Raw genomic sequence first — 13,309 nt, forward strand, 5'->3', positions numbered from 1 at the left:
ACTAGAAGAGAAAAAAGAACCGAATGATAAAAACATTGAATTCCTACGAAATCAAACAACCAACAAAGATAGAACCGGACTATAAGATAACAACTACCTTATTCCTGACTTGGCACTTGACATTTTTAGATTTTTTTTTAGAAAAGAGTTGAACCTGTTTTCATGGATTGCAAAACCTACCGCTTATATACCCATTCTTTTTTTTTACATCACGAAAACAATACTTCTCTTCTGATTAACTAATTCAAACTTACAATTGCACCAAATTGCGAAGGCTTTGAAATATTTTCGTAGGAGGTGACGTTAGTGAATTCCGTGATAACAAGCTGAAAAGGATCATTTTTAATTTTAAAACACCATCCTGTATTTGTAGCACAAGATTTAATATCAGAATTTTTATAGGTAATGATGACTGTGATTTTTCTAATTATCGAAAATTTGAATACTTGATTATTATGCTTCATGTTTCTTTAATATTAGAGATACGCAACAATTTTGAAACCGAAGTCAAGGAAAAGACAAATACATCAAACTGACCTTTCCACGGCTTATTCTGCTATTTTCCAATATCTCCGATATATTCAATGTACCGTCACGACTATGTTCACAGAAATAAGAAAACATATTATTTATCAGATTTATTTCCTTGCAGTTTTGACCACATGGTACCTCAATAAACTGTCGTTTAAAAATTGTTATTTTTGATTTTCCCATTTAACTTGCGAAACGGAATAGCAGCATCATAAAAAAGTGGCCGATGAAGACAAAATTAATAATAATTAAAAACCAATTGTTCAAAGACTTTCCGTTTTGTATTTTCCTCGGGGTTCAGTACTTTAAAAAAAATAATAATTATATAATAAACTAAACTTATTTTTCTTATGTCCTTCAATTTTTTGGATAAAGAAACACATTTCGCGCAACTAATTATGCATTATTTTACCGCAAATATTTAACAAATAATAGAAAATATTTTCACATTGCCTTGAATACTTACAGAAACTGTAGCTTTGATAGCGAAGTGAACACATCTGGATCTAAACCAGTCAAGGAATTGCCCTCAAGATATCTTGAACATAGAAGGTCATTATAGTTTATCTGAATGTTTCTTTCTTATATCTTTATATTTATTTGATTATCAACATGAAAAAAGACAAGATATTTATAGTTGTTTGTTGTGTATTGTTGGTTGTCCTGATTGTTTCATGTTGTTTTTTTTCCACGACATTGTCAGTTTGTTTTCGACTAAAACGTTTAATTGTACAACAAGGATATTAAACTTGTATATGACCTCTTTTAATTGCCACTGAACTATGATTTTGATAAGGTCTTACTTCTGTGAGAATCACTTGTCTTAAAACAGATCTAAATATTTCCTGGACAGTGCTACAATCGAGTTATTCTGTTGTAGGAATGTCAGATAGAATATGTTCTAACTTACTTTAAAGCTAAAAGTAGTTTCCCGTAATGAAATTTATTAAATCAAAAACTAAGGTAGTACATGAAAAGTATTTTCCGGAGTGAACTCCCAAAGTCAAATAACGTTAGGTTAAATTTCTCTGTGACCATTGAGAAACAGTGATAATCGTTTAAGCAGTCAGGAACAGTTATTTAACTAGAATACAATATCTCACAATAAACAACCATTGAACTATAAAAACAACGCGCATGCAGTTACCCGTTGTAATGAGTAGGAAAGTCCGGTATATTGGTTAACTCAAAAGAATTGTTGGTGTGGGATTTATACTCAATAGTCATTCATGTGTTATGGCATAATTATCTGCACTCAAACCCGAAAAGGACGTGTGGTTTCAAAGAACTTTCTACGTTGTGATAAACAGGAAACATTTCCTAATACCAATAATGAATATTTTTATCACACTTATCAAGAAATGTGAAAACAGCACAGAAATAATTTCTTTGTTTCCAAAAAAAAAAACTAGAACAAGGTCGGTTAAATGATTGCAATTGTTTGGGTTTTAGGTCCAGAGACAAATAATTGAAGCATGATCAATTTTTTGAAATAAGAATGTAGATCTTTATAAAACGGAGACAATTAATAAATAACATGTACTTTTTAGAGTTTTATTAATTTCAACACAATAAAAGAGGTATTCAAGCAAACGAAAAGTTGGAAAATTTATAGTCATCCTCAATTTCATTTTATTTTAATCTTTCATCAATTACTACTCCAAGGAAGCGGAGCTAGACTGTGCATTTACAATTTCTGAGAATGATGGAAGTAATAGCATTTTTGCTATTCAAAAGAGAAGTGGGAAAAGGCAGGATTGGAGGTTGCTAACACTTAAACATTAATCATTTACCGCCCACCTCTAAAAGCGTTCACTCAATAGAAGATCAAAGGAAACCTTACTATCCATGTTACAAATTGTAATTAGAACATGACTTTGCTTTCAAAGCGAAAGAAGAACGACATATTATGTGACCAAGCAAACTTACTGTTCATTGAACTTGAAGGCAACAGTATTATACCGCTATTCAATAATCATTAATCGATTATGCGAAAACAAATACAGGTCCCAACCAAAAGCAGAGCGGAATACCACAACAATATGAGATAAGCAACAGAATAAAAGAAACTTGGAATTGCTACTAAATCTAACAGCCAATAAACGTTAGATCGGACTATTAGATAACAACTGCCACATTCCTGTCTTGGTCTGGACATTTTAAGAAAAAATGGTGAGATGAACGTGTTTTTGTTATGGATAGCAAAACTTTCCGCTTATATACGCATTATATTTTTATCACAATACGGAAACATAACTTCTCTTCTGATAAACTAATTCAAACTTACAATTGCACTAAATTGCGAAGACTTTGAAATATTCTCGTAGGGAGTGACGTTAGTAAATTATTTGATAACAATCTGAAAAAGGTCATTTTTAATTTTAAAACACATTCCTGTATTTGCAGCAACAGGTCAGTTAACCCACAAAATTTAATATCAGCATTTTTATAGGTAATGCTGACTATGAATTTTTTAATTAACGAACATATGATTACTTGATTATCATGTTTCATGTTTTTTGTTTTGTTTCGGGTGACACATGTGAGGCCGAATTTGCTTTTTTTCCCGGAGCAGCTGAATATCCCCAATTTTGTTATGGGGTTCGTGTTGCTTAGTCTTTAGTTTGCTATGTTTTGTCGTTTGTGTATTATTGTTTATCTGTTTGTCTTTATATTTTTTACACTTTTCAATTTCAGTTTATTTTCGATCTATGAGTTTGGGTGTCCTCTGGGATCTTCCGCCCCTCTTTCATTTACCTTAAAATATCAGTCAATTATCACAATGCTATAAGTAACAGCTAATTATCATCAAAACTCGGAAGTATATATTTCTTATATTTGAACAATGGTTCCATTCAAATTTGAAACCCTAACCTCATGTTTTTGATTGGCTTTAAGTATAATTCAAACTATTATTGTTCTTTCAATAGTTACAATACGAAAAACCAATTGAGGTTTATATCAATATAATTTTCATGATCAAACCTGTAATATTTTATGCACAAAAAAAACAACATAACTTTTAATCGGTTAATTACTAAATCGAATTGAAAATTACAGATGAATTTTTGAGCATGGTCAAATTAAAAACATATTTGATGTTAAGATGTACAATGATGATCCTAGAGAGAATAGAATATGTTCACAAAATAATTCACAGCTCAAGCTTTTCACATATTTTCTTAAATGCGCTTGCTGGTGGAGTTTTAATTCCCCGAGGGTATCATCAGCCCAGTAGTCAGCACTTCTGTACTGACATGAATTATCATTGATATAGTCATATACATAAATTAACTGTGTACACAACTTTTGAATTTTTGAAATACTAAGGCTTTACTACTTCAGGAATAGATTACCTAAGCTGTATTTGGCAAAACTTTTAGGAAGTTTGGTCCTCAATGCTCTTCAACTTCGTACTTATTTTGGCCGTTTAAACTTTTTTTGGATTCCAGCGCCACTGATGAGTCTTTCGTAGACGAAACACTCGTCTGGCGTTAATACAAAATGTAATCCTGGTATCTACGATGAGTTAATTAGTAACCCTTCCAAAAATGAGGCAAACAGAAAAAAAAGTATTGCATGATAAAATACAATCTAAACATCAGATGAAATGAATCTGTTATAGATTTGTAATGCTCTGTTAGCCTCACATGCTAACGATTACATGCTATCATTTTAATTGAACAACATTTTTAGAAATACTAAAATTTTCATGACATAGACTTACAATGTATGAAGGTTGATTAAGTCTTCAAAGCTGTTTTCCTGAAGCGATTCTAACTTATTGTCATCTAATTCTCTAAACGAGACAAAATATATATTGTTTTGTTTAGTGCTTAAATTGACGTCAATACGATAACTACTTTTTTAATATTCAAGCGTTCAAAGCTTTGTATTTAGATAAGATTTTGTAAAATGATGCTTTGATAAAAATCTGCTTATATTGAAACTAATAGCAATAATTTTCCAAATCTACTTCTTTGGATAAAATACAGCTGTAAGAGAAATACAATTAGATAATGGACATTTCAATTTGAGTTGAAATATTTATATATTATATATTTAAAATAATGAAATGTTTTTTTTGTTCATTATTTTGTACACGAATTAGGCAATCATTTACTCTGGTTTCAAATGTGTCTTTCTGGAGCTTTTTATAGCTGACTACTCATTGTTGAAGGCCGCATAGTGACCTATAGTGGTTTATTTCTATGTTACTTTGTCTCTTGCGGATAGTTGGTTGATGTTTAGTTGACATGGATAAAAGTGACCTCTTTACAGATGACTAAAGCTTCTATGATGATTGAAATTCATCAATATAACCAACAGTTGTTCATTTATAATAAAGTGTCTGCTAACGAATGGTAACCCACATAAACGAATATGTATTTGAAATTTATTTAAACCTACTTAGAAAAGAGTACGATCTACTTGATTAACATTATTAACCTCTAAAAGTATAAGAAACAATCCAGATCGTATGCTTGCATTAAATTATCCAAAAAATTGACTCAAAGTTTGAACATTTTTAAATCGTTTCTACTTGTATCTGTATCGATTTTTTTTATTATGATCACAACTTCAGTTTAGACTTATTACCCATATCCCGATATCGTCAGATAAAATTAAAAATTGTTAACATATTCTTAATAATTCACAAAAAGCTACAATGTAGTACACTGTTACTTTAAACATTTTTAAGTAATAAGACATTTCTCCCTCTTGAATGCGGTATTTTGAAAGATGTTTGACATTTTGAGTGACTGTCTTTACAAATAGCATAGTCTTCAATAAATTGCAATATACAATCAGATTGGTACCATAAGAGTTTTGACATCTGCATTTGCGATTTTCTCAGTTTAAAGCTTAAGGTCGTCGTACATTATATAAACAGACGTTCTGCTTGAAATTTGGAAATACAAAATGCAAAATTTTCTATGTTTTTTAAACACAAATTCGATTCTCTTTATTATGCTAAGAACAAATACTGTTTTCTTTTCTTCCAGTGGAAAAACTTTTCCGTTATTGTTAAATTGCATTGCAATGCAAAGTGTTTGGATAGCAGATTTTGTTTAATAATTTACTGTTACACAACTCACAGATTTGATAAATTAATTTGTCCGCTGAATAAACCATCTGGAAGTTTTTGTAGTAAATTATGACCAAAAATCCTTTAAACAAAATAATGTAATACAATTATTAATCTTGACTGCATGAAAGTTTCAGCAAATTGGTATGTATTCAATAGCTGATATATATACTAGTATGTCTATTAATATGTCTATTATATATGTATTTTTATGGTATGTCTATTATATATGCATTTTTGTAGTATGTTTATTATTTTATAGAGTATGTCTATTATTTTTATAATATGTCTATTATTTTTATAATATGTCTATTATTTTTATATTATGTCTATTATATATGTCTATAATGTATGATATAGGTTCATGAATCAATTCACTGGTTTTTTCCCTATTGTGTTAACTTTTAACAAAGGTAAAATATTAGTTTAAATGATATCTGTTATATTCATTTGATAAAATTTACTGTTTGCAATAGCATTAATTGTTCTAAATAATAAGGATGTTCTTATCCGAAGCATAAAAACATAGCCGTATTTGACACAACCTTTTTCAACTTTTGATCTTCAGTGCTGTACAACTTTGCACTTTTTTTTGCTTTCGATCTTTTATATCTGGGCGTCACTGGTGAGTCTTGTGTGGACGAGGCGCGTTTTTGGCGTATTGAATTTTAAACCGGAGTGCCAATGGAACAAATCTCCATTCAAGTCACAATTTGTAAAAGTAAACCATTATAGTTACAAGTACGGTCTTAAACACGGAGTATTGCCCAAGACCAAATAGCAAGCTAGAAAGGGTCCCATAAATGACTAGTGTAAAACCATTCAAACGGAAAAACCAACAATCAGCAAATGACAACTTCTGAACATGTTTCTACCAATGACCTTCAATCATTGGATCAGAATAAATGTGATTCATCGTATAAATAGATGAGATATACACAAAATAATAATAAAAACCCCGCAAAAAAGCTAATTATATCCCCGAATTGTGTATTTGAACAAGCTGTTTGTAACTTGGAATACTCTCATATCTCTATTTAGTGTTTTTCGCTGTGAGTATGTATGAATACCCTGTCACGTGCTGTTTATGCTTTTGTCAGATGTTTGTCTGCTTAATATCAATCTGATCAGAGCTCTTGACATCACCAAAATTTTACAGTTGGTTCGTGTTGGTAGTTTATTAGTTTTCTGTGTAGGTGGTTGTTGTAATATTAATTGTCTCTTGTACTTCTTTTTTAGCCATGGCATAGTCAGTTTATTTTCGACGTATGAGTTTGAATGTCCCTTCGATATCTGTCGCCTCTCGTTTACACGGCCACATTTTCTATATGCCTGTCCCGATTCCGGAGCATGGGATATTTTTGTTGGTTCATGTCTGTCATACTTGTTTTACGATTATATGATTCGTGTTATCAATTAGGTAGTTAGTCTTCTAAAATGAGTTCTTATCATTAAGTTTTTGATACAAATCATACCGCATCTGATGTAGCTATTTAATACAGATTCAGGCCTAAGATGAATTTTGGATTTTAGAATACTGCATATCTGATCTACCAAAACTATGAATATATTTGTACTTTAGAGGTTCACTTACAATTGTGTTGGCGTCATACCATGGAGTAATTGATATGGAAGTGAAGTTAGTGACGAGTTGAATACTTCCCTGTCATAATAAATAAATTTACATGTATCATCAATCTTATAAATAACAGAAATCTACAAATCTCAAAATCATAGAAATAAGAAGTATGGTTTTATCTGTTTATTTTTTAATTTGAAGTTTATAAGTAACTATTTGCCAATATGTTTTCGTTTACTAAATCACATCGGGAACATGCATTATGGCGACTTATTAAAGGCTTATAGCTTACTTCAGTGTCGGCATATCAATGGACTACAAAACTGTTTTTTTGTAATGTTTAAACACTATGGATTTTTCAAAGTTTTAAAAACTAACCACCCAACATCAATCCAACTTTTTGAATAAATATAACAGTATATAAAGCTTATAATGAAAAATGTGATATGTTCATTACATTTGAAATTGTTTGACTTGATTAATATTTTGATATGAGCGTCACTGATGAGTCTTATGTAGACGAAACGCGCGTCTGGCGTACTAAATTATAATCCTGGTACCTTTGATAACTATATTCTAAAGTCATTACACATTCATTAGAATTTACTTTGAATATACACATACATACATACACAGGTAATTTAGTTTTCATCGAAATATCTATATCTAAAAGAGAAAAACTCACAAGTAATCAATGTAGCTAAGGTCTTTGAAAAGGGTACCATCAATGTTTGTGATCAGTGTTTCACTGAATTGTCTGTATTTATAGAAAAAAAATGAACTGTTGAATATACGTTTGCGTGACAGTTCTTGATATTTCAACCTAAATACAATATTTATACCATATTCATTATATATGAGTCGAAGGAAAGCTAAACTATAGTGTTGGACAAAGTCTTTTCGGTCAGAATCTTTTGGTCATTCTGACAATTCGGTCATGATTCGTTATGCTATATTAATTACATTGCATGTATGTTTCATTATAAGACGTTATTTTGATTGGCTAACAGCAAAAAGTAGAATCACAAAAATACTAAACTCTGAGGAAAATTCAATCGTAAAGTCCCTAATCAAATGGTAAAATCAAATGACAAAACACATCAAACGAATGCACAACAACTGTCATATTTCTGACTTGGTACAGGCATTTTCAAATGCAGAAAATGGTGGATTGAACCTTGTTTTAAAGCGCTAAACCTGTCACTTATATGACAGTCGCATCAATTTTCTGCATATTTACAACGATGCGTGAACAAAACAGAGCAATCACGAGTTCTTCTGAAATTGACATTCATTACACAATAAAATTAAACATTCGTGATGACACGAGGTCCCAAAATGAAGTGAACAGGTATGTCAAATAAAAACTTGATAGTAATCGTGTTTTTATGATTCTAGCTAAAACAACATAATCATAAGTATTGAATACTACCTTTTTGTAATTTAATAGGGTTGTAAAGCTTTGACCGTGCGCATAGTTTTAGAATGAGACGCTTTTGCGCTTCATGCAAAATGTACTTTAGTCAAAGCTTATACACCTCAATGAATTTACAAAAAAAAGGCATTCAATATTTAAATGATATTTCTGCATGTAAACAATGTATTCAAACCAAGAAATCATTAGAGTAGTTCTCTCTTTGTAATGTTCCAAGTTTTAAAAAACAGTGTTTATAAATTTTTGTATAATCAATACTAGCTTATGCTCTTCTTATATACATAAAAACATGCAAAAAAGGAATTTTTATTTTCAAAGTTTGATTAGGAGTAAAAACAAATAATAAAAAAACCCAAAATGATAAAATCCCTGTGTGCAAAGGTCAATATCAATCTAGTATTGATTATCTTGTTTTACAGACATTTACCATCAACATAGGACTACACTTACATTTCACTTCGTTATGTGTACTGACGCAGTAAAACAGTATATTTCAGCCATGATGTTGTCAGTTTATTTTCGATCTATGAGTTTGAATGTCTCTCTGGTATTTTTCCCAACTATTCTTTGGGCTAGTAAGTTATACTGTAAAGCGATTTGTGTTTAGATAATTGTTCCTATGTTTTTTAAAGGTACTTAACAACCTGATAAGATAAGTGCACCTGCTTTTAGTGAATATTTCAAACCATTTGGAATAATTAACCCAAATAACATGTTACTATCTGCACCAAGTAAATAATTATCAAATAACAACTACGACATGATGTAATTGCAAAGCTATGCTTTTTTGAACGAATGTCCATGGCAGGCTATATCAAACTACAATCCTATTTATGTTATCATCGCTTTGGCTATGAAGCCATAAGGATATTTTAGGATTTTTTACATTGCTGCATCGATCGAAAGTCGTGGATCTCTACACGGTCCGGCTGCATCGATAATTGTTTTTTTACTTCATCCAAAATTGATATTCTTTGATATGGCTTCAATTAAAAAACAAATACCCGAATTCAAATAAAAGCTAAACTGTTAAGTATAAAATATTACTTTGAAATCAACTTATCATAGATACCATTATCAACATTGTACACTTTAGCCGTGCGTTTCCTCTATAAAAGTCCATTCAGTCACGCTCGAATCGAAAGGTTGTAATGTTATTTGAAATTAAACTCGCATCGGGTCTCAGTAGATTAATTTAAAAAAATCCATGTACAGTGAAGCTGGAATCTGGACGTTAAGCTTAAATTAATAAGAACGATTTAGATTACAATAACTTACAGCTTTTCCAGTTTCGGATTATTGTTAAAGAGTCCAATTTCAATGGTTTTTATTGGGTTTCTTGCAATAGACCTGCGTAAGAAAAATGGAACAATGAATACATCAATTTCAACTGATTTCTACAGTTTGTCCTGATGTAGTACTTTAAACCACTGCCCCAAGTATCATAAGCTCGTTCTTCAGAGGATGTCGTTGATTCACGTCATATTTGTTTTTCGTTTCATGTTTTGTTCTAGTGATTGCCGTTAGTTTTTTCAATTGACTTGTTTAATATTATTGTTGTCGGAACCTGTTATAGCCGACGATACGGTATGGGTTTGTGTCATCACGGTTGCCTTTAAATGTTTACAGCCACTTAATTTGAACTTTAATCTTTTGTAATTTTGAATTTTTCAAATTTATCTTTCGGAGTATTTTAAAGCTGACTATGCGGTATGGGATTTTCGCTTTGCGAAGCCATTATATTTTATTTAACTTCCGTCCTTCATTGAAATTCTTTTTTGTTTTGGTTTCATACAAACTCAACTAATATAAGTTAAGATGGTACAACCATTAGCCATCTAGTATGTCTCTTTAGAATGTTAGCGTTTTACGCAAGATCACTGTTTAACAATCGGATACTAACATCATCCATATATAGTTACATGTGTATCAAATATATTTAAGAAATGGCGTTTTTTTTTAAAGTCATGCAGAAAAATAAATATGTTTAAGCTTTGTGTTTAACCTCTTCATCATTATTAATTTATATTTTCAAAAATATTACTTTGAACGTATTTTGTAAAATAAAATGATGATCAATGATATCGAATATCAATGATTGTCAAAATGACCGCAATTAAATTGCAGTCGGAAATAGTATATAGAGATATAATCAAGCAGCGGTGTTAATCAGATATTGATTCATAAAAGCTCTTAATATCTACTTTAGAACATTCAGTCACAATGAAATAATAGCAAAACCAATCTTGTTTCTGCGCTGTACAGAGGCCCCTCAGTGGAATGTCCAGGTTAACACATAAATGGTCGCAACATGTATTGGGTTTGGTACACACTGAGGTCTAGGTAGGCAATTCACAAGTCATAACAAACATCTTACTTACAGCTGCGAGAGGTCCCGTAGACTCTTGAATATTCCAACAGGCAGTGACTCAAACATATTGGCTTCCATTATCCTACATAAATCTTAATTACTGACATATTAGTGAGAAAATGTTTATGCGCTTTTTTTAAAAATCAAAATTAAATTTTCTATGACTGGAAAATAAAAACAACACTTAATGAAATTCATTTCTCTAAATCACTTTTCTGAATTTACCTACATCAGACATGTATGTATCAATTGTATTTACCTACATCAGACATGTATGTATCAATTGTATTTGTGTAATTCGCCGTTTAACAATCTAAAGCATTCTGGGTTATATTTTCAAAAGCGTACACCAAAACGTTGTGATTGGTTTAAAACGTGATAAACAATAAAAATTCAACCAATGACCTTACGTTATTTTCATTTTGGTGTACGAACAATGAGATCACCCATAGTCTTCTAGATTCTGAAAAAGGTAAATTCCCAAGGTTCCTATCAGATCTCCGTCGTAAATGCTGCTTCAGTGCTGACAAAATTGTTATCATATTTACTTGTTAATTTCTTAGGCGTCAAGTATTTCGAGGAAAGTTGTATCAATAGGAATCACACGACATGTTCTTTTATATTTGCCTGAATACTCTTTAATACACGATGAAATTATAATAAAAATACATTAGTCCGTTTGTTTCTGAGGCAAAGTTAATCAAAGATTGATTTGGTTTTTCTTTCTATGTAAGTGTCTATGTGTGTTCATATTGTTCTTTGTGCATTGACATGCGCGTACACCATGTGCTCTTAAATCGAGATTTTAGCGTTTGTTTATGAAATATCAAGCTTTTTAAAAGATATATATTAACTGTTTATGAACAACACAACTAACAAAAATCAAGGGTCTGTGTGCTTGATTCAAAGATATAAGTCATTGAAAAATTAGCGTGAAATGATTCCCTCTAATATTTTCATGTATTTAACACTGGCACTTTTTTTTCTTCTCAAAACTGTGAAAAAAACCACAGGATTGTTTTAGATGTTCAGTTATAAACTTTTAAACTATGTGTTTTACAATTATCATTAATAGAAGCATGTGTAAGCATTATTTTGTTAATGGATAAAACCAAAGGATTCCGATTATAAGACAACTTTTCAAAAACAAGAGGGGCAAACAACCATAAATCAAGAAATACCTCGGATGCACTAAATATGTATATTGTAATTATTTGATTCATTTTATATGCAAGTTATTTTTAATTATTGTCGTTTCTTTATTTTGCGAAATGAATTCCATATAATGTTAACCTTTTCGTCCGAAATAAACAATGCATGCCATGACTTTGCAAAAATTAAGATATATATTTTTGTAGCTTATTTGGTTTAGAACAATTTCACTGCAATTTTCCGATCAGAAAATGCTACTAGCCCTTGGAATTGTCTCCAGACGAATACATCGTCGGTTATTACTTATACTATATAAGATCACGTGGTCCAGTGTAACTACTGCACCGTGTAGAACGCCACTTGCGGGGTGTCGGCTATGTTTGACATGGGGTGGCAATTTTGAAGCGACGAAAAAGTAAGAAGGTAAGTTCAATCATCAACATTTCTTATTTCTAGAACTCTCAGTACCATATAATGTATTGCACGGAAGGAACCGCAACATAATCTATTTCCTGAAAGCAGAAGCAGTCGTTTTCAGTGCTCAGTTTTCTCAAACACCTCGCCCTAGTTTTCCGTGTTGCTGATTTTGAGGCTTTATATGCAAATTTCGGTATAAAAAACTACTTTACACAGCTACCCTCCGTATCATTTGTATATAATTGTATTCCTCTCATTGACTTATACCAAATACCAGTTTCTTAGTTAAAATTAATTGGTTTTAAAACTGTTATTCATCAAATTATAAAGTGTCACCCGGGGTGTCAGATTTTACGTCGCAAGGGGTAGAGGCTTGTCATAAAAAAAAGAATATATTTTCTTATAAATCGATATCTATCTGATACTTTTAATTCAAACACACCTACACAAATAGGAACATAAATATAACAGAAGTTCAACCTAGAAAAACACAGGTTACATCAAATTCTTCAAATTTTATTCAATTCCGGTTCGTTTAGAGATATGTATATAGTCAGAGAAGACCTTCAAAGTAGATATGATATGATAGATGTGTAACAGAAAACGGATAGTTCTAGCTGGGCGATTACGAACGAAATAACTGTCTTGAATCATTTTTTCTTGTAAACCTGTTCCGTTGTATATTGTGTACAAGTCGTTGTTTTCTCATTGACTATTGTAGTATCATCGTCTTCA

The 13,309-nt window shown here is 31.1% G+C and overlaps 1 protein-coding gene across 1 annotated transcript in view; it reads right to left on the reverse strand.

The window, feature by feature from the left end:
* LOC139502231 (leucine-rich repeat-containing protein 15-like) overlaps window positions 1–13,309 on the reverse strand; it is a 103,165-nt gene that overhangs the window by 11,415 nt on the left and 78,441 nt on the right. The window contains exons 8-16 of the mRNA XM_071291664.1: window positions 11,016–11,087; window positions 9,913–9,984; window positions 7,885–7,956; window positions 7,215–7,283; window positions 5,631–5,702; window positions 4,259–4,330; window positions 2,819–2,890; window positions 998–1,069; window positions 255–326 (exon numbers count right to left, since the gene is read on the reverse strand). Of these exons, the coding sequence (XP_071147765.1) occupies window positions 255–326; window positions 998–1,069; window positions 2,819–2,890; window positions 4,259–4,330; window positions 5,631–5,702; window positions 7,215–7,283; window positions 7,885–7,956; window positions 9,913–9,984; window positions 11,016–11,087 (645 nt within the window). The remainder of the gene's footprint in view (window positions 1–254; window positions 327–997; window positions 1,070–2,818; window positions 2,891–4,258; window positions 4,331–5,630; window positions 5,703–7,214; window positions 7,284–7,884; window positions 7,957–9,912; window positions 9,985–11,015; window positions 11,088–13,309) is intronic.

Source organism: Mytilus edulis, chromosome 13 (genome assembly GCF_963676685.1).
Source record: "Mytilus edulis chromosome 13, xbMytEdul2.2, whole genome shotgun sequence".
NCBI lineage: Eukaryota > Metazoa > Mollusca > Bivalvia > Mytilida > Mytilidae > Mytilus > Mytilus edulis.